The following is a 23,233-nucleotide window of genomic DNA, read 5'->3' as shown; positions in this document are numbered from 1 at the left end:
TTGTGACATTCCACGAAAGTTCATCCAACAACGTATTGGTAAGAGTATAAAACTGAATCATGTGGAACGTTCAATTCATATTGCTAACATACTGCAAAAACACAGTTTTAAGAATTAAGAACGAAAATTATTAGGGAGGAGTGTGGAGAATTACTAATTTTTCTACGTCTTGTTGTATGTTGTTCAAGGTACTTTTATATATGTTCCATGTACCTTTTTTTTAATAATGCTGTATGCAGTTATTACTTTTTGCTCAGTCAGTTGTCTATTGTTTCTTGTTCAAGCATATTGTTGGAGAATAAGTTACTTTAGTGTGTACGCCTTTAAACATAACAAATAGTTACCTATCTTTAAAACAAGAGATAAAATGTTACACAATAGAAAAGGGCACTATTAATTTATAAGCAGGCATCGCTCCATTAATTTAAATTGTTATGGCATACATGCTTACCATTAAAGTAGCAACCAATATAAAAAGTTTCATTTCGTGTGGGAAAAATTCATAACGAATTAATTTACTAGCATAATACGCCATAAAAAGTAGCTTTCACTGGAAACTAGGTAACCTGCCTTTTCTGCATTTCTAAACAATCGTCTCGTCTTGAGGCTTCAACCATAACTTCAAGACCTACGACAGAAATGCTGATATTTTAACCCATTTTTGTATCAGATAGTCAACTGAAGAAGGTAGTTGTGTTATTAACAAATAGTAGAAAAAATTTGGTTGAAATTGACAACAGTTACAACAGATCACAATAAAAGGAAAAGCAAACTTATCATCTTTAAATGCTAAGCAGTTCTTGTCCTGTTTTGATTTTCAGGTGGTTTAAATAGTGCTTAAGGGATAATTTGGCTTTCATTACTTTTTGAGAAACTGTAAATTGGGCCCAAAGTGAAATCTCGAACCCCTACTTGAATCATCCACTCAGCGAGTGATTCATGTAGTCACTGTGATAATATAATTGGTAATACGTTTGAAAAATAGAAAATGAATTAATAAATAAATGTCGTGAACGGATAGCTGTGGAGAATTTAAAATATTATTCCACATTCCTTACGACTGTATGTGGTCGTATCGTAAGAACCAAGCTTTCTATCTTTTGTGGAAGCACTTTGTAACTGACTTCTCTGACCTTGAAATCTGCGTGTACAACTGTCTATTAACTGATATGCCTCTGGCAGAGCGTCTTTTAGTATCTCTGGGTGTTTATCTTTGGCGCAGATTTAGTATACGTATAATATTTATAAATTATTATGTTCTAAAGCGTTGCCTAATTCTTTAGAATGTTTAAACACAATTGTGCGTATCCTGACTGCAACTTTTCGTCCACCGTTACTCATCGATTTCCGAAGGATCCAGTAAGGTAAAACACAAATTATGGCTGCTGCGATCAAAGTGTAACATCGTAGGTAGTGACTCTTTCCAACGACTGTGCCGCACAAGTCGCATGTTTGTAATATATTATCTTGTATACAGAAGTCTGAGATTATTGAATAGATCGGCGCTAATTTTACAATGCTTGGAGATGATGATTGTAGTGATGAGGGATTGGAGAAGGATCTACTATACGACGAGAATGCCAAAAATTTCAACAGTTCAATGGAATTTTAGTGCTTCTTAAAATAACATGTCATGATGCCCTTTTTGACGTTTATGTTGTCAGAAAAAAATCGAATATAAAATCCCAAGAAGTTGTCTTACGTTTGGAGGCACAAGACGCATTGCACCATACAGCGCGGAAAAAGTTGAAGGCGACGTTCAGTTGGATTGTTGAAGTTCTAGTTACGTGGTGTTAGTATTAATGGTTGCTAAAATGAGAGTCGTATCATTTTGTTTCATTTATTTTTGTTTTGTTATGACATCACGCAAAAATCGTTAATTGTACATGCTGTTCAGTTGAAGGCTATCGACGATTGGTTCGTAGTTCGGTTTTATTCATAATGACGTAGTGGTCACTGCTTGTTATTCGGGATCTTTTAATGTTAATGTCATCTTAAACACTACACTGCCCCTGATTTGTGTAATTGCACCGTCTAAAAGATTTCTCTGTTAACGTACGTTTAACGTGCCCATCCAGACCTACTCGCTTAGGGTCTACTGTCAACAGTAGACCATTATTAGATGTTTTCCATATTTGCCATTCTAAGCTACTTTTTAAAATGACGGTTGCAAATATTTGGCTGTGGGACATGCATTTGTCACTTTGAACCATTATTGAAGTTTATTTAATTTTTATTATTTATGATAAATGTGCATATTATATCCCAAAATATTGATGCCAAGTGCGTGTTATGTTACGGGTTTTATCAAGGTACAAATTTTGCGTTTGATTCTTGTTACATTCGTCATGTTTTGAAAGTTTAAAATTCATTCTGCACAGAGGAGGATATTGAATTAGAAACTTGAAATTGTGATTATTTAGTCTATGGCAGCATGTATTAAAGTTGCAGTTGACCACCCAGAATAAGGTTCACCACTCCAGACAGACTGGCACCTCTATCTAACCAAAGTAGATGGCACTCTGTGGTTCTCATGTACGTGTAATAATGCCAGACATGGATCTGGTTCTCAGCCAAATTGTTAGAGCCATGAATGTTACAGAGGTCCGTATTAAGCAATTGCAAGCAAGTAAAAATTAATTGCTGGTTTCAGAGAAACACATTGATTTGTCTAGTGAATCGTTTAAAATTCTTTGGTTTCGGTAGGGTAACATGTCAAAATGAACTCCAAAACCTGCTAAACAAATCATGAAGCTCAGCTTAGCATGTTTTGCACTTTGTTGTATCTCATATGTTTTGTATGTGTAGACAAGTATGTTTTCTTATTTTGAATAGTTTCGCTAGTTATCTTGTTATTTCAGTTTTTGGACACTGCAGCATAGTAAACATTTTAAGAATGTTTGTTGAAGAAAACTGTCTTGCAGTGGTCTCTTGAAAAATATTGTAATTATTTACGCTCAATATCCGATACATTTACTTCTTACACTGTTCCTTATCAGTAATAGAAATCGGTTTCAGGTTAGCTGAAATTTACACACTGATGATAGTAATACCCAAAAAGAATTCCTTGGCTCTTCATCTAGCATTGAGAATGCAGTTATGTATTCTGAAGCAAAGATTCCACCTAGGCCTAGCTCCAAATACATGTAATTTGAGAAATTAGGAATCACCGTGAATTCAAAATAAAGTCAGAGCTGTGTCTGACTTCTCTGCCCTTGCTACAGATTGCTGCTTTGTAGGTTAAAGAATTGAAGATTTTTGTAGCAATGTTTACTGTGAATAGACCTTTTATTCTTATTACTGAATGGCACAAACTGAATCTTACCACACACAGTGCTCATAATAACAGGCTACACAGCAGACGGTTTGTACTAATCTTGCCAAGTGCAAAAGCGAGCAATTCAAACAAGCTGAAATAAATAGTAATGGCCATATGCAAAATGAAAGAGAGTGAAATTTCTAGTGGTCATTCTGATAAGTTCGGATAGTCTAAACACAAATAAGTTCAATTTTCACTGTGTTTATCTAAGGAGTATTTTTCACTCACCGTTGCCTGGGGTTGTGTGGATTATCTTCTGGAGCAGTCCACTTAAAGTAAATAAAATATATTTCTTCATAGTATTCTGGAGGAAACTTGAATCATTTAAAAATGGTTGCTGATTTGTTGTGAAGGGGAAACTCATAATGGCACAGTCTAGTAATCTAATTGAAGGAGATGGAAAGTGACAGTTGTTTCCTTATTAAACTGAAGAGGATAAAAAGTAACATATTTGAGAACATTGCAGATATATACAGTTTGACACTAAAGCAACAAATCAACAGAACAGGGAGAATTAAATAGTATTTATAGACTTCTGAAAAGCTTTTATCATAATCTTATCAGAAGGAAAATTCATGTGGGAAAACAAAAATTATGAAATAGAATTCCTGCATGGTAGTTACTTTCATGGCAGGACATTTTTAATGTTGCTGATGGACACACACAAAAGTGTCCAAGCTTCTAGTTTCTTCATTGAGGAGAAAAGAGGATTATTTTGGGAAAGGTTAGAAGGACCAGTCGTTGAGATACCAGGTGGACAAGAACCCATCCATTGTAAGAGTGATGGGGAGAAAAGGTGAAATGAAATGGGAGGTCTTGGAGATTCTGACACCTCCTGCTTAATCTTTTTCTTCCCTTATCCTTGTAACCCCTCAGGTGTATCTCATCCTGGGTGGGTACCAAGCAAGGTGGCATATGGAGTGATGGCAGTTTCAGTCCATGGCCAATCATTCAGATTATTATTTTCCATGGTTTCCCTAAACCACTCAAAGCAAGTAGTGGGATGCTTCTGTTGAAAGAACAAGGCCAATTTCTTTTCTCAGTCTGAGCTTCTGCTATGCCAATAATGACCTTATCATTGAAGGGACTTAAAATGCTCATTTTTTTCTATCCTGGGGTCTGAGTGGCCTGCCCTTCATCTTTAACTTTCCCAAGTCTATCCTTCTTCCTTTCCTGTGGAAGATACTAGTATTTTTGTAAGCTAAGATGATTTTGTATAGTTTTATGTGTGTCTTATCGACATCCCTAAAAATTTCACTGTCTGAAGATGAGTAATGGCCAGCAATTTTTTCTCGTAATTTTAAAGATTTATCATAATCTGTGAGCTAACGCCATGTTGGATGTAAAAAGGAAATGTAAAGAGCCATCTGATTGAAGTATATATGAATTGCTTTCCCAACATATTGATGATACTGAGCCAGGACCAACAAAACAAATGTAATTTATGAATAACAAAGAACTGAGTGATAGTTATTTTTTATTAGAACACTCCTTTTTTTTCATTGGTTGATAGCAATGGTTGGTTTGAAAACTGAATGAATTCTGTTTACTCTTTTATACAAAGAATAAAGAAAATTATTATTTTTTTTCAATGAACTACCAGTATACACGAATTATCCTAATTTGCTAAGATTATGGGCTCTCGGTAACTAAAAGTAACAAGTGTGTAATGCCCAGGTATGCTTCAATGTAATAAAACTCGCTATTCTTCCGTTCACATTCTTGAATGTGATCAGACAAATTGACACTATGGTAAAAGTCGACTTCTGGTGGTAAAGCACATGTAATAAAACTTGCTATTTTTTCTGTTGTCACTCTTGAATGTGATCAGGCAAATTGACACTATGTTAAAAGTCAGTACTTTCAGTGAATTCTGGTGGTAAAACGCAGGTCTTGAAACAAAGAGTAGCAGGTCAGTCGAACAATGGGAAATTTTTGCCTGTCTTTAACGTAGCCTTCACCTCAATTATGTAAGAATTTGCCAGGAACAACATTTTTGGATTCCACATTGAATTGTAGGTCCCCATTCCCTTGTAGGATTACTGAGGTAAGTTAGGAACACTAAAGTATGTTTTGGAAAATCAGTACCAGCTTTGTCCAGATATAGCAATGTCAGCTGTTTATTAACACCATTGACACAAACACATATATCATTCATTTTTTATGGTTTGGGCAATTGAAACTGGGGCGGTACTCTCGGATTTTCCTTGCTAAAGCAACATTTGGAAAGAAAGTTCATCATTTCTGTGTTACCTTTGTTGCCTTCAGATTCATTTCCTATGTCATCCATGAGTGTCTCATGAAAGTTGTATGTGGACAATTAACAGTACAGGCAGGAAGTGAATGGAAGCATTTGAAATGTGGTGGTATGGAAATATGTTGATGTGATAACAAATGAAGAGCTATGGATAGGCTTGGGAGTCATTCTAGGATAGTCTGTGCAGTTGTGATGACCACTGTCTCAGGATAGTGTAGTGGTCTGCACATCTGCCTGGTAAGCAGGAGAACCTAGTTCTGTTCTTGGCCTGGCACAAATTTTCAACATTCCCCATTGATTTAAATCAATGATGGTCATTTCTTTGTGTTTTGATTCATTATGGCTGTGAGATCTGAAAGAACAGACACCACATATATGAAGCAAGTAGGTGTTCAGTTTTTTCACTGAATTGTTTTTCTAATAGGTAGTTTATAAAAACACAAAAGAATTGGCCATATAAAATGTTGTATATTTTATTTTGTTAAATTAAGAAAAACACGTGAACACTTGCTCCCCTCTGATAATCATTGAAAAAATTAAAAAGGTATCTGCAAATATTAATGTTTCAACACAAACAAATCCTTTTTGTAAAATATGGGACAAAAAAAGTGGAGGCATCATCAATTTTGAGAGCATTTCCATTTGTCCATGAAAATCCCCACAGTATCATTGAGAAAAATATTGTTAAATATTCAAAAAACATCAACAACACAAATGAGATTAAAATATACAAATGGAACAAAAATGCAATTTAAAAAAACTACCAGCTATAAAATGTGCTCATATATTGCACAACTTCGTTACAGTGGTAACTTCTGTCTCATAACTAAATTAACTCATTCCAATGATTTCTATAGTTTTGCTTATATATTTAAACACATCAACACTACACAAAATGTTGACATAGCAATCTACATTCAAATTCTAGTCACGTGTGACTAGGTGCTTTAATGATTCACATTTAATTTTTATTATATGAGGACCACTTTGTTACCACCAACCTTGCAGACTCTTCCCAAAGTATCATTGATAAAAATATTAACTTGTAAAGAAAAATCAACAGCATAAGTAAGCTTAAAGTACAGAAATGCAACAAAAAATTGCAATATAAAACAAAACTACACACTATAAAAGGTTCTCATGAGTTACATATCACATGAACACTAATGTCATTACAATGGTAACTTCTGTGTCAACTGCAATGATATGTAGAGTTTTGTTTATAGCATTTAAACACTTTCTCAGAAGTCAATATTATGTCAACCCTATACAAAGTGCTGATGCAGCAATCTACATTCAAGTTCTAGTTACACATGACTAGATGTTTTAATAATTAAGTTTTTTTTAATTTTTTTTATGAGAACCACTTTTCTACAACCAACCTTGCAGATGGTTTTCTTTAATCATAAGAATAGCTATTTGCTTTGGTTATGTCACATTCATGTGGAATATGAGAGAATGGGAAGTTACAAACATTATCATCAGGCCAATAGAAGGGCAGAACTGGTTCATGAGGATGCATGGATCTTATTGTAACATCTCCTTCTTCACTGTTCTGTTTCTTAACAGTCCCAAATACCAAGGAGAATCATTTGAACTTGCAACATAGCAGTTGAGTTGCACAGAACATTCTGGCATTAGTGGCAAAAGTGCAGAGAAATCATGGGTGATATTGCTGAAATCAGTATTGCAGCTTAGCCTTTTTGCTCCAGTATTATTTGGTGATAGTGGTATAATGGGTTGCATAGATCGTATTCCAGGATCCGTTTTTGTGCTTTCAAAGTTTAGAAGAAGAAAATTTCCAACTTGTACCATTTTGTATCTTGAAGCAAAGAACTGAAATGCCCTGTAGGTTCTTCTGGGCCCTAGGCTAGTTAAGCCAGCATTGAGCATAGATTTTTCAGGAGTCTGTACCTTCACATTAGTGACATTTATATCATGTGATGCCAAGTTGTCACTTGCTTGTTGTTCATTAATAAGTTTGGGCCCATTTTTTTGCCAGACACAACGCCAAATCCTCTAATTTTGAAGTCATATTCCTTTTCTAAACTAACTTCACGCAGTCCAGATGAAGCATATCATTTGTGACACATGAATGGACACAGCAAATTTTCTTGTGTAGAGAGAATCTATGCAGGTACATTGTCTCTGTGTTTAACACCCAAACATGAATCAGATGCACAGAGTGAATGACTGTTGCTTCACCATAATGTAAGTTCTTGTTCTTCATCAATCGGTTCATTCAAACTTGCCAGGACGCTATCACTAAGAATGCTGTCCAACAAGATAACGCTGCCTGCTTGTGCCTTCCATATTGCTTGATGTATAAAACCACCATTTGTCATGAATAACCGAAAGTATTTTGGCGTAATGAAAAAGTGATTAAGTAATGACAAAACCATTTTCTTCTGTTGTTGCATTGCAAAGGTATCTCAGATTATTATTTTAATATTATTGTTACTTTTTACAGTAGATAATACTGTTGTTTTGGAAATGAATATTTGAAAAACTGTAACAATTAAATTCATGATCTGTTCAGTACAACTCAGAACTGCGTGCTCAGAAAACATGACTCAAAATGAAATGCATGATGCAATACATTTGGTGGTAATAAAACAGTGTTCTCACATAAAAATTTTCCCAGGGATATCCAACCTAGCTCCCCCACCCCTTCAACATTTTACTGGTGACATGGTAGTCGTAAATTACAACTTAAAAACCTCTTCAAATTGAGTTTTTTTCCGCACTTCCATCATTTTTACAAGCTGATTCTTTTTGTGTGACACAAAGAAGTATTTATAATAATATTGTAAACCTATGTATATAATATGTATATAATGTATATAATGTATATATGTATATAATATTGTAAACCTTTCAAAGGAATTTTGAGAAGGCAATACCATAAAAATTATTACATCCATGCATCATGTTTGTTTAAAAGTAATTATTTTTAACTTAAGACACAGATTATGGATATTCATTATAAGGAGCAAGCATTTAAATGCTTAAACCTTCCCTTTTAACTAAGAAGAAATGTCGAGCATCTACTACAAAAACTGTAGGACCTAGTGCATTTTAAAATGAAAAAGGAGATCATCTATGAAAGCCTGAGTTCCTGAATCCATATAACTTCTTTACATCATAACTGATAAAGTACTTGCCCTGCAACACTTAAATTGTGAGAATATTCATATATTTAGGTGAATTTTAATCACACAACATTTCAAGGTTTTGTGTGATGGTGGGTGACATTTCCTAATGTTCCTGGATGATTTGACTTCGAATGAGCCCTTAGTAACATATTCCATTTTGTCACATGCGTGGTCAAAAGTATGGTTCCTAGCATGACTTAATGTATCTAATTGCTACAGTACTTCTGCCATCTCAATTCTACAACTTCATTTAGCAGAGATAATCTTGGACATATCTTGCTGTCATATTTGGTAGGAATATCAAATTCGCGAGAACCAATAGCAACTGCTATAGGCACTGAGGAGAACTAATTTAAAAGAAAATGCAAAACTAAAATAGTCTGATTGGAAACAATAATGACAAGTTTGTGTCTAGTGTGTACATTTGTTTCAAATGGTTTTCTTTCGTTAGCTCAGGATTACTGTGTAAAAAGACAATAATCTCAGATATATACAGCACAGGAAAGGGTAATATTTTTTAGTTCTTGAATAGCGGCTGACAGGATGTTCTTGGGGAGGCAGCACATATTTTTCCAATGATTCTTTTTTGAAGTAGCAGGGTTTGTGATGTGGCTTGGATTTCCATCCCACGCTCCCCCCCCCCCCCCCCCCCCCCCCACACACACACACACACACACACACACACACACACACACACACACACAAACTGATCTATTTGTAGATTCAAAGTAACTGTGTTGTACCTCTTTCCTGATGTTTATCTGTTAAATCAGATAACATGTCCATTGCAAAGGCAAGGCTGTTCAATTTAGTAGCTAAATAATCTGTATGTACTTGCCAGCTTAAGTTTTTGTCCAAGTTTAGTTTCAAGAATTTGATGGTTTCAACTTTGTTCATAACATGATTTTTATGTACAATACTGATAAGTGTTTTTGATTGTTTGGTTTTAAATTGTTAAGACCATTTTATTGAAAACATTTATCTAGGTTGTTCACAGTGTATTATTATGGCATCTGGGATTTCCCTTGCATTTTTTTTAGGAGTACTGAAGTATCATTGGCAACATGACTGGTCTGGCACTGATATCGAGAAGTAGTAGTTGTTGTGGTCTTCAGTTCTGAGACTGGTTTGATGCAGCTCTCCATGATACTCTATCCTGTGCAAGCTACTTCATCTCCCAGTACCTACTGCAGCCTACATCATTCTGAATCTGCTTTGTGTATTCATCTCTTGGTGTCCCTCTACGATTTTTACCCTCCACGCTGCCCTCCAGTACTAAATTGGAGATCCCTCGATTCCTCAGAACATGTCCTACCAACCGATCCCTTCTTCTAGTCAAGTTGTGCCACAAACCTCTTCTCCCCAATCAATACTTCCTCATTAGTTATGTGATCTACCCATCTAATCTTCAACATTCTTCTGTAGCACCACATTTCGAAAGCTTCTATTCTCTTCTTGTCCAAACTATTTCTCATCCATGTTTCACTTCCATACATGGCTACACTCTATACAAATACTTTCAGAATTGACTTCCTGACACTTAAATCTATACTCGATGTTAACAAATCTCTCTTCCTCAGAAACCCTTTCCTTGCCATTGCCAGTCGACATTTTATATCCTCTCTACTTCGACCATCATGTATTATTCCCCCCCCCCCCCCCCCAAAAAAAAATAGCAAAACTCCTTTACTACTTTAAGTGTCTCATTTCCTAGTCTAATTCCCTCAGCATCACTCGACTTAATTCAACTACATTCCATTATCCTCGTTTTGCTTTTGTTGATGTTCATCTTATATCCTTCTTTCAAGACACTATCCATTCCATTCAACTGCTCTTCCAAGTCCTTTGCTGTCTCTGACAGAATTACAATGTCATCGGCGAACCTTAAAGTTTTTTTTTCTTCTCCATCGTTTTTAATACCTACTCCGAATTTTTCTTTTGTTTCCTTCACTGCTTGCTCAATATATAGATTGAATAACATCGGGGAGAGACTACAACCCTGTCTCACTCCCTTCCCAACCACTGCTTTCCTTTCATGTCCCTCGACCCTTATAACTGCCATCTGGTTTCTGTACAAATTGTAAATAGCCTTTCGCTCCCTGTATTTTACCCCTGCCACCTTCAGAATTTGAAAGAGAGTATTCCAGTCAACATTGTCAAAAGCTTTCTCTAAGTCTACAAATGCTAGAAACGTAGGTTTGCCCTTCCTTAATCTAGCTTCTAAGACAAGTTGTAGGGTCAGTATTGTCTCACGTGTTCCAACATTTCTGCGGAATCCAAACTGATCTTCCCCGAGGTTAACTTCTACTAGTTTTTCCATTCGTCTGTAAAGAATTCGCATTAGTATTTTGCAGTTGTGACTTATTAAACTGATAGTTAAGTAATTTTCACATCGGTCAACTGCTTTCTTTGGGATTGGAATTATTATATTCTTCTTGAAGTCTGAGGGTATTTTGCCTGTTTCATACATCTTGCTCACCAGGTGGTAGAGTTTTGTCAGGACTAGCACTCCCAAGGCCGTCAGTAGTTCTAATGGAATGTTGTCTACTCCGGGGGCCTTGTTTCGAGTCAGGTCTTTCAGTACTCTTCACGCAGTACCGTATCTCCCATTTCATCTTCATCTACATCCTCTTCCATTTCCATAATATTGTCCTCAAGTACACCGCCTTTGTATAGACCCTCTATATACTCCCTCCACCTTTCTGCTTTCCCTTCTTTGCTTAGAACTGGGTTTCCATATGAGCTCTTGATGTTCATACAAGTGGTTCTCTTATCTCCAACGGTCTCTTTAATTTTCCTGTAGGCTGTATCTATCTTACCACTAGTGAGATAACCCTCTACATCCTTACATTTGTCCTCTAGCCATCTCTGCTTAGCCATTTTGCATTTCCTGTCGATCTCATTTTTGAGACGTCTGTATACCTTTTTGCGTGCTTCATTTATTGCATTTTTATATTTTCTCCTTTCATCAATTGAATTCAATATTTCTTCCGTTACCCAAGGATTTCTACTAACCCTCGTCTTTTTACCTACTTGATCCTCTGCTGCCTTCATTACTTCATCTCTCAGATCTACCCATTGTTCTTCTACTGTACTTCTTTCCCCCATTCCTGTCAGTTGCTCCCTTTATGCTCTCCCTGAAACTCTGTACAACCTCTAGTTTAGTCAGTTTATCCAGGTCCCATCTCCTTAAATTCACACCTTTTTGCAGTTTCTTCAGTTTTAATCTACAGGTCGTAACCAATAGATTGTGGTCAGAGTCACATCTGCCACTGGAAATGTCTTATAATTTAAAACCTGGTTCCTACATCTCTGTCTTACCATTATATAATCCATCTGAAACCTGTCAGTATCTCAAGGCTTCTTCCATGTATACAGCCTTCTTTTACGATTCTTGAACCATGTGTTAGCTATGATTAAGCTGTGCTCTGTGCAAAATTCAACCAGGCGGCTTCCTCTTTAATTTATTACCCCCAATCCATATTCACCTACTACGTTTCCTTCTCTCCCTTTTCCTACTACCAAATTCCAGTCACCCATGACTATTAAATTTTCGTCACCCTTCACTATCTGAATAACTTCTTTTATTTCATCATGCATTTCTTCAATTTCTTCGTCATCTGCAGAGCTAGTTGGCATATAAACTTGTACTACTGTAGTAGGTGTGTGCTTCGCATCTATCTTGGCCACAATAATGCATTCACTATGCTGTTTGTAGTAGCTTACCCGCATTCCTATTTTCCTATTCATTATTAAACCTACTCCTCCATCACACCTATTTGATTTTGTGTTTATAACCCTGTAGTCACCTGACCAGAAGTCTTGTTCCTTCTGGCACCAAACTTCACTAATTCCCACTATATCTAACTTTACCCTATCCATTTCACTTTTTAAATTTTCTAATCTACCTGCCCAATTAAGGGATCTGACATTCCACGCTCCGATCCGTAGAACGCCAGTTTTCTTTCTCCTGATAACGACATCCTCTTGAGTAGTCCCCACCCGGAGATCTGAATGGGGGACTGTTTTACCTCTGGAATATTTTACCCAAGAGGACGCCATCAACATTTAATCTTACAGTAAAGCTGCATGCACTCACGAAAAATTATGGTCGTAGTTTCCTCTTGCTTTCAGCTGTTCGCAGTACCAGCACAGCATGGCCGTTTTCGCAGTACCAGCACAGCATGGCCATTTTGGTTATTGTTACAAGGCCAGATCAGTCAATAATCCAGACTATTGCCCCTGCAGCTACTGAAAAGGCTGCTGCCCCTCTTCAGGAACCATATGTTTGTCTGGCCTCTCAACAGGTACCCCTCCGTTGTGGTTGCACCTACGGTACGGCCATCTGTATCGCTGAGGCATGCAAGCCTCACCATCAACGGCAAGGTCCATGGGGGGGAGGATCGAGAAGTAAATCATTTATATATAAGAGAAAAAGGATTAGCCCTTGGATGGAGCCTTGTGCAACTTGTGAAATTGTATCCCATAGAGATGGATAACTGTAATTAAGTTGTGTGTGGCAGTTACTGCTGTAGTAGTGCCTTGTTTCTAGAAGGATTTTTGCATTAAAGTCGTCTCAGAATCCTTGAACCAGATGTGAAATTACAATTCGTACCTATTGCTCTTCTCTCTAATTCCATTCACATGTAAATATTCCATTGTGCTATATCCACTCCTGGATCCATTATGTTCCTTTGCTGCATTAAAAAAATACTGCGTGATTTGTGATAATTTTAGCGAATATCTTTACACTGCACACTGTTTTGAGCATATTTAAGATAAATAAATGTGTGAAATTATATGCTGACTGTATTCTCTCAAACTTTTTAACTGATCCACATTTTCCATTTTTCTTTTGTCTCTAAAGAAGTAAAATCTGGGCTCAGCGAGCAGGTAGATGGGACCTTCTTGACAAGGATGCCACTTATTTGAGTAATAACTGCAGGCTCTGTACCTTCCATTTTCATGATCGAATGTATACATCTACTGAGAGGAAGAGGCTTGTACAGATTGCAGTTCCAGAGATCTTTGTTCTGCCAACAGGTAGGTACACAACCTTTTGTCTCATTGGGCTAAAAACTGTGGTGTTACATTGAAGACAGGGTTGTTAATGTTTGTAGAAGAAGAGATTCTGTTTTAAGTTACTCATTATGTGTTGGTGCTTTTGACGAGTAATTATCTTCCCATAGTGATGGCTTTTATTCACCATGAATGCCTAACACTTGCTAACATTAAGTGGCTGCAGACTCCAATGTTAAACCATACACAAGACGCCTTTTATCAGATGCCATTTTTGTTAGGCAAAGCTTCTTTCTATTAGACAGGGGCATTCCTCTGCAAACCAGATTTCATGTTTTCATTTGCTTCATTTTGTGCTAGCTGTTAGGTGAGGTAGCTAAATAACAAATCCTGAAATCCTGTCTGCTTAACTGCTTACTCAGTCATGGAGGTGAAATTTACTGTTTTATTTTTATTTTTTTTTAAACGTGATTACACAGAATATAGGCCTGCCATTCATGTGAAGGTGTGTGATTGGCTGTCCTCTCTCATTCGTTACTTTGTTGTTTCCACCATGAACTTGCCACTGTTATCATTTTGTGAACTGCTTAATTAGTTACACTGAGATAACTTTACACTTGAAACAGTTAATTATTTGTACATTCATGTGTCAAAATCAACATTGAAACGCAGAACTATTTTTCTCATATGCATATAGCTACAGACATTTGATTTTAATGTTTCTCATATTTATATTTATATAAAAACTATTATAATGATTAATTCTGTACATTTAAGAATGATGGTTCAAAATATTTGCTGTGTGTGATTATCACTGAAAGGATTCTGAAAGATGAAAAATATTGACTTCTAGATTTCAGCTCAGTCTGTTAGAGAAAACCTTGAACTGCATGGTGAAAGAAATCATAACATTTGTGGGGCTCAGTTTATGTGCAAAATGTCTCTGTAAGCTGATTTTGTGTGCAATATTGATTGAATTTTACTGTCCAATTTATTAATTCAGCTATGACTTGTAATTTTATTTTCCAATAAAAATGGTATATGCGCGCGCGCATATACCTATCCTTTTTTCCCCCTAAGGTAAGTCTTTCCGCTCCCGGGATTGGAATGACTCCTTACCCTCTCCCTTAAAACCCACATCCTTTCATCTTTCCTTCTCCTTCCCTCTTTCCTAATGAAGCAACCGCCGGTTGCGAAAGCTCGAAATTTTGTGTGTTTGTTTGTGTGTTTTTTATTGTGCCTATCTACTGGCACTTTCTCGCTTGGTAAGTTTTGGAATCCCTGTTTTTAATATATTTTTCCCATGTGGAATATTTCTTTCTATTTTATTTACATAAATAAACAGCAAGATGCACATAAATTCTCACGCAAAAGAGGTAATAATGTGCCAAAATAATGGGTTGTTTTTATTGTTATTAAGAAGAAAATGCCATAATGCTAATGTACTGGAACTCTGAGCAGCAGACATAACAGGAATGCTACTGCTTAGGACTGCAATGAGTTACAATAGGCTTGTGTTTTTCTAAGCTGTATGCAGTCTGCTGATATGGAAACGAGGAATGACAGGAGAAAAACTAAAAGTTGGTTGCAATTGTTCAGTATTGGATTTTTTTGCTGCTAACTGTCAATGTTCTTACAGCCTGGTGAATTCACCATGATAGATGAAATGCTTCGCCCCTACTGAGACCACTGTAGATGGATTCAGTATATACCCAGCAAACCAGCTAAATATGGGACAAAAATGTTTGTTCTATGTGATGTAAAAAAACATTTTATTGCAGTAGTCTGGAGGATTATTGTGGAATGAAACCAAAGGAAAATATCAGATATCTAATTCTCCCAAGGACATACTGAAAAGATATGTGGTGTCTATAGAAAATTCTAACAGAGACCTTACAACTGACAACTGCTACACGAACTACTTCCTTTCTGAATATTTGTTGCAGAAGACTATCACTTGCATTGGTACAGTGACGAAGAACAGATGTGAAATTCTTCCAGAATTTCTCCCAAACCAAACAAAATAAATTGGGAGTGCAGTTTTTTGATATGAGTAGAATAAGACTTGAGTTTTGTATCTTCTATGTAAAACCTGTGCTATCATACTTTTGTCTGCTGTGCATGACATGGCAACAGTGGGTGAAGAAATATATAAGCTGAAATCATAATTGAGTACAACATGACAAAAGGTGGAGTTGACGTTGTTAAAATGTGTGCCTGACACTCCATTTCAAGAATTACAATGAGATGGCCAATGGCTAGTTTTTCATTTTTCTGAACATTGCCGGAATTAATTTGCAAACAAATAGTGTGTGAAAGGTGTTATGAAAGTGGGCATATGTCAGAAAAAAACTGGCTAAATTGTTATTTAAAGAACTAAAAGTGCAAAAGCTTTTGTTATAAATGTTGAATATGGTGAAATGAACTGCTTTCATCAATAAATTTATTAGTTTGTTTAAGACAAGTTTCTTTTTACTGACAAATGACCATGCTGTAAATTTTACAACGCACACCTGCTGTTGTGACAACAGTAGGCACGCCTGCCGGGGATTTAAGCTATATTTGGCTACATTTTCCCATGAAACCTTCAAAAATGTTCCTAAATAGTAACAAATTGCTATTTTAAGCTATTTGTATAGTAGTAGCCTCATTTTTTTCTACATATGAAGTAATATTTTTGATAAGGATTGCTCCATAGTTGTTAAATATTTAATACAGTCATGTAGATAACATGGACAGCTTCTAAGATGACTCACTTTATTTTTTCTACCAGTTTCAGCCATAAATATCCATCTCCAGGCACTTGAGTAACACAGAGACAAAATAGGCATAATACGAGGGTCAGTCAAAAAGTAATGCCTCCTATTTTTTTTTCTACGTTTAAGTGTCAGGAAATTTAAATGCAATTACATAGGTTGAAAACCACAACATTGAGGATCATTTTGTCATTTTTCAATGTAATCTCCGCCCATCTCTACAGTTTTGGTCCATCTTTGAACAAGGGCATGTATCCCAGCACGGTAAAAATCACAGCTCTGCTTCCTAAGCCATTGACGCACGGATGTTTTGACGGCCTCCTCATCTTCAAAATGAATCCCACGATGAGCTTCTTTTAGTGGCCCGAACAGATGGAAGTCTGATGGTGCCAGGTCAGGGCTGTATGGGGGATGAGGCAAAACTTCCCATCCAATTTTGACAATCTCGTCAGAGGTGTGACGACTGGTGTGTGGTCTTGCATTGTCATGCAAAAGAAGAACATCTGCCATTGATTTTGTTGGGCGAACTCGCTGAAGACGTGCTTTAAGTTTTTTGAGGGTTGTGACGTATTGAACAGAATTTATTGTGCATCCCTGCTCCAAAAAATCAACCAGAATCACACCCTCTGTATCCCAGAAAACTGTTGCCATAACTTTCCCTGCCGATCGCACAGTTTTGAATTTTTTCTTCCTCGGCGAGCTTGTGTGACGCCACTCCATTGACTGCCTCTTTGATTCGGGTTCAAAAAAATGCACCCATGTTTCGTCCCCGGTCACAATTTTTTTCAGAAACTCATCTCCCTCCAAACGGAAGTGCTGCAAGTGTTGGGAGGCTATTGTTTTCCTTGCCTCTTTATTCTGATCGGTTAACATTCTTGGAACCCACCGTGCACAAACTTTTGAGTACCCCAATTGTTTAATAATCGTGATCACACTGCCTTTACTAAGAGAAATAATGCGACACACTTCATCTGCAGTCACCCGACGGTCACCACGAATGATGTCATCAACTTGCTGAATGTTGTGTGGAGTCACTGCACTCACCGGCCTGCCGCTCCACTTTTCGTCAGTCAACGGTGTTTGCCCTTCAGCTTCCTTACAACGACGAACTCATCGTCTAACAGTGCTGACATCCACTGTCACAACACCATACACCTTCTTCAGTCTTTCATGAATGCGTATGGGCGTTTCACCTTCTGCATTCAAGAATTCAATCACACAACGTTGTCTCAAACGAACATCGATGTCGGCCATCTTACAAACTTCTGCTGTGCTGCCACCTGTTGACACAGAAAGTTACTACTGCAGTGGATTGCAGAAGAAGGTTTGAGGAATGGCGCCAAATTCAGATTTTTCACTTAACTTAATTTTTTTAAGTAGAAAAAAAATGGGAGGCATTACTTTTTGACCGACCCTCATAGTACACAAACAGCATAACAAACATATAAAGTTTCACTTGTGAAACATGCGATGTAGAAATGAAACAGACGTAACTATATATGAATAAGCACAAGCACAATGTGCTTCACATATAAAACATATTATTTTTGTTGTACTTAAAAGTTTCTTTTGTTTTGCATTGTTCAGGGCCCAGTGATGATTGTTTATTTTCAAAACTGGTTACAAAATAAAATGGTTCATCTTGACAAGTTTCGGTATTCTCAGTATGACTTTCTTTTCATCCAAAGATTTCCCACTGAATATCTTCTACCTTCTCATAAATGCATTCTCCCATGTTTTATTATTCTTTCAACACATAAAAACCCAACTGAGCTAATACAATATCATTGCTGGAATCGAAGCCCATTCTTGACCTCTCTTTACTCTCAGGATCTGCTCTTATCGCCCAGAAACTGCACACCTACTGGCTATACACCTTCTGTGGACCATGGTGTGGTAAGGAAGGTACAGTTTGGCTGCTGTAGCCTATGCACAAACACACATCTTGTGCTACTTATACGCCACAGCTAGTGAGTCTAAAAATGTAGCAACAGGTTATGTCAGTACAGTCAATAATTCAACATATATAGATGTTTGAAGTCAATAATTTCTCACTAAAGCATTGGAAAAAAGGAACAACCAGATCAAAATAAGTCTTACACTGCCAGAAGGAACTTATATAATACTAAATACTGGTAAAAGATACAGCATAGGAGACAGTGCCGGAACAACATTGAAAGTATAAAATAAAAAGCAGGCGTCACATGGAAATTATGTGTCAGTCCCTCGAGAACCTGTTCACTAATATTACCAAACTAATAAAATTTTCTTCTCCTTCTTCCACATCTTTTGGAAATATTAAAAGCTTGGGAAGTGCTGACAACTATGTTCTCATCCATTATTCTCTTTACTGTGCAATTGGAATAGCTAGCGGTCTCTGCAACCCACTCTAGTAAAATTTATAATCAGGTTTTTGTTTTCTTGTTTGCCCCCTTCCAACATAAATTTAATGGAATTACATATAATCAGATGTGTCTGATTAGGCATAACTTTCTCTGCGCCTAAAAGTGCATGATGACTCTGATGTGATGCTACATACTGAAAAGGTAGCAACAAGAACACTTGAAGTATACAGGTAGGAAGGCGACAGTCAACGAAGGTGACCATCCGTATGAAAGAATGGGCTGCACTCGCTCATTGCTCAGGACGAAAATGCATTTCTGTGCAGGTGCCCCCTTTATTATGTGACCTCTAACTTTGTGCAGGTGACTAAGCAAATTGAAACACCAATTTTCCTCTATGATCAGCTCCATCCTCTACCAGAAAATGTGATAACTTAAAAAAATCATGGTGGACTTCTTGAGAGACTCTGAGAATTTGTGTGCACCATACTATACCGCACATTGCCTGACAGTAGTTTAATGACCTGTAAGTCATTGAGTAACCCAGAAGTCTAAATTTGTTTTAAAAATCACATATAGCATTTACTTAATATGGTGCATGCTGAATGGTATATAAACCAAATGCCAATATTTTTATATATAAAAAAATAGTAATGAGCACCTAGAATATAAATCTATTCCAAATACAGGTATTGTTTATGGTTGAGGAGTACAGAAATATATGTAGTGGGCTGCTGGATAACCAGCATGGTCAGCCTACAGACTTTTTAGAGTTTTTGATATTGTAGTTCACCATTCTGTACTGTTCTTTTGTTTGCTGATAGTGTTTGAAATTTGGTACATTCTTTCTGGTCAACACATTTTTCCTTACATTTTGTTCAGTGCTTTTTCAAACTAATTTCTTTAACTATTTGATTGGTTTAACACAACTTGTTTCTTTCGCAGGTGAAATAAAAATTTACTGGGATAATGATGCAATGTTTTTAATTAAAGCACCTGATATAGCCTCTCAGTTGGAGGTGTTTGATGAGATACGGAAAGAACTTAATTTGGAAGAATATCTTACAACTGGCAACATGAAACCTGGAGTGTCTGTTACACAAGGTATGTGTATATAATTCAAATATGATATGTAGGTTCAGTTTAATCTCAGTTTCACATTGATAATGACAGCTAAATAAATTACTGTAGCTTCTTAAGCTGCAAGAACTGGGGAAAAGTAAGCAAGATCATCATTAACTCTGTGATCAGGTTCAAGGTACTGCTAAGAGTTTTGTCCTCTGTTGGTTCTTGTCTGCTACTCTCCGTTGCCAGTCATCTCTTTCATCAATTTGTCTCACATATTCCTTGGTTCCATCAGTCCAGTAACTTTAAAGCATGACACGAGGCATTTGTTTGGATGTCATGTCCTACCCAACTTCAAGGTATTTAATTAAGCACTATATCTGGTACTTTATGTAATTTTTCAAGTCATAACTGTGCCTGATTTCCCATGTATTATATTGTACATATCATCTGCATCAGCTCCTCCCTTTATCCGCACTTCAGTGTCACATTGTCGGCATATGCCAAATGTGTGATATTTTCACATACAGTTTCTATTCTGTGAAATTTCAGTGCTAGGTTTCTTGCATAATCTCATCAAGTTTGAAGATAAACATTACAAGTAATAGGATGACCTTCTTGCTGTAGCAATAGGGCGACCTTCTTGCCTTAGCTGTCAAGCTTCAATTCCCGTAGTGATAGTTTTTGACTGCCCTTGTTTCGTTATTCCCAGCACTTGGAATATCAGGCATGTTTTCCCCTTTAGCATATTTCATTTCAGAGAAATAATAGGTTCATTTCTAAAAGAAAATAGTGCATTTAGGCTGATCAGCAAACTGTCAAGTTATGGACTTAACGTGTAAAGAATTTTTATGCAAGCTTTGTCACAAAAATTTGGAAATTTCTGGTAAGATCTATGGGACGAAAGTGCTAAGATCATTGGTCCCAAGGCTTACACACTACTTACTCTAACTTAAATTAACTTATGCTAAGGACAAATCACACACCCATGCCCGAGGCAGGCATCGAATCTCTGACGGAGGGAGCCGCGCGAACCGTGGCAAGACGCCCTAGACTGTGTGGCAAATTTGTCATAATGTTAGTGGATAGTAAATAATGAATATTGCTTAAAATTTTAATTGTATGATACTCAGCAGCACTTTTTTATTTTTATTAAAGGCAATCAATTTCTGTAATGAATCTGTTTAAAGAAGAACAACCAAATAACGGAATATACAATTATAATACAAAGCACCTTGTGTGTAGGTACACTACATGCAGAGCGCCACTTATTATACAAGGTAATACAAAAAGATATTCAGCTGTGCATAGCACATATACAGTGTCCAGTGAAACTCTCAGAATGTTCCATTCCCGTATAAGTCATGTCGTATGAACAGGAAACACATGTGCCGACCCTATTCTATCACTTCTTTCACCTTGAACTTAATTGTCCAAAGACCTCACATTAAGAGAGGTGTACATAAGCCATAAAAATTGCATATTGCCAACAATATATCATGACAGTATTGTCCAACAACATTGAGCTACATGATGTGCACACACATGTAATACAACATTACTGGACACTATTGTCTGGCAGTGTTTATGGCAATGCTTTTTCAGACCAGAAGTATTTGCAAGGAACCACACAATTGCCACAAAATGGATAATGTGAGCAACTGGAAGTGAGTGTGGCTTTACTGCTTTTACATCACAGAAGGAATCACGGTGAAAATAAGAGAAATGGGGCTTTGTGGATGCATCCTTTTCTAAGTCAGTGGAAGCTACAGAAAATTTAAATCTAGTGAACTGATGCTGGATACATACCTGTTCCAGAATTTTACCAAGATGTCGAAGCATGATTTTCAAATGTCTCACTCAGGCAGTTGGTCTGAGAATTGCTTTAACCAATGTAAATGTGAGAGGGTGTATACCAATTACAACCCCCTTGGCGATCACCCTATGGTTTTCAGCTACGGGTGGTTCGCATAATATTGCAATGTACATATTTGAAGGTTACTATTTGTCAGTAAGCCTCATGGTACTAGACTTTTTCAGTGCTTTGGTAGAAGAAGTGAATTATTTCATTAAGGGTGGTTTGAAATGAGAGTACAGTTTTTGTATTATTTTTGTTCACCAACACAAACAACTGTTGATACTATCAATTCCAGCTTCAGGTACTTTTCAAGACAGTATGAAACTCATGGCATCAGATGCAAACCTTGTAGTGCATGAAGAGCAATCTGAACTTGTGCTCTTCCTAAGCTACTTTCTTACCTAGCATTTAGCATAGGTTTGAAGATTTGGGAATTTTTATATGCTTCATCAAGCGTGATTCCAAGCTTATTGACAATAGCTTGCCACCTGTTTCTTTTTCAAATTGCCATCTTCATATCATTACTTTCTATGTCCTATAGTTCTGGTAGTAGATGAATGGCAGTTATGAAATTCACAGTTCTCGTGTTTGTCCATGTCTCCATTGCTGCACACAACAATCTCAGGACAACCAACAATTTCAAGATGTATTGCTATTATGTACATGAACAAAAGCAAAAAACAGTGTTGTTTCCACTCAGACATTTGACTGCAGCTCTGTCAGTCAAAGAAGTAAGAAACAAAAGTGAGAGCAAGAGGGAAACTTTTACAGACAAGGACAGAGGTAGATGTTGTCATGGAATAAAAAATATTCTATGTGTACAAAACACTGGCAACCACTAGCCAATACATCGGCAATTCTTGCAACAGCCTACAGCATCATTAATATTGCCTAGCTATACTTCAAAATTGCTGTCTATTGTAGCCACATTGCAGAAATGTTGATAGCAGCACTCTTGCGACCAGGTATTGTCTAGAAAATGCCCATATAAACACACATTTACAGACTCATCTGTGCTGTACATAGTTGAGTACCTTTTTGTAAATATTGCCTTATAATACTAAGTGATACTCTGTATGTAATGTATTTACACATGGAGAATAATGTTTTATAAGACACTTTGTCGAATAACTGTATACACCTTTTATTTGCTTAATCTCCTTTGGTACAGGTGACTCGAGGATGGTCAGATTCATGACCGAAATCAATCATCTTCAATAAAAAAAAAGTGTTGTATGATGTAATTTTTAATCTCTATCAAAGTTGTTCAGCACTACCTACACAATATATTTCAAGTAATGAGTACTGTGAAACTATGCTCATTAATTAATGGTTCTTAATTCCCACATTATACTTTGTATTTGATTATGGTCACAGCATTATGTGAAGGCCTTATTTCAATAGTGGTACACCTTCAGTTTTGTTCATTTCAAGATGCTGATTCATAAACGTAATTGAGTGA

At 36.7% G+C, this 23,233-nt stretch overlaps 1 protein-coding gene across 5 annotated transcripts in view; it reads left to right on the top strand.

The window, feature by feature from the left end:
• The first annotated feature begins 1,115 nt into the window (after window positions 1–1,115).
• The window catches only part of LOC126365961 (zinc finger protein ZFP2-like), a 155,069-nt gene continuing 132,951 nt past the window's right edge, over window positions 1,116–23,233 (top strand). The window contains exons 1-3 of one of the 5 annotated variants that reach the window (XM_050008753.1): window positions 1,116–1,364; window positions 13,599–13,774; window positions 19,794–19,952. In XM_050008753.1, the coding sequence (XP_049864710.1) occupies window positions 1,285–1,364; window positions 13,599–13,774; window positions 19,794–19,952 (415 nt within the window). In that variant the 5' untranslated portion in view covers window positions 1,116–1,284. The other 4 variants (XM_050008752.1, XM_050008756.1, XM_050008754.1 and 1 more) reach the window with 4 other exon arrangements.

The sequence above is a fragment of the Schistocerca gregaria genome, chromosome 4 (genome assembly GCF_023897955.1).
Source record: "Schistocerca gregaria isolate iqSchGreg1 chromosome 4, iqSchGreg1.2, whole genome shotgun sequence".
In the NCBI taxonomy this organism is placed as follows: Eukaryota; Metazoa; Arthropoda; class Insecta; order Orthoptera; family Acrididae; genus Schistocerca; species Schistocerca gregaria.
Note: the sequence above shows the minus strand (reverse complement) of the source record. Positions and strands in the feature narration are given on the sequence as shown.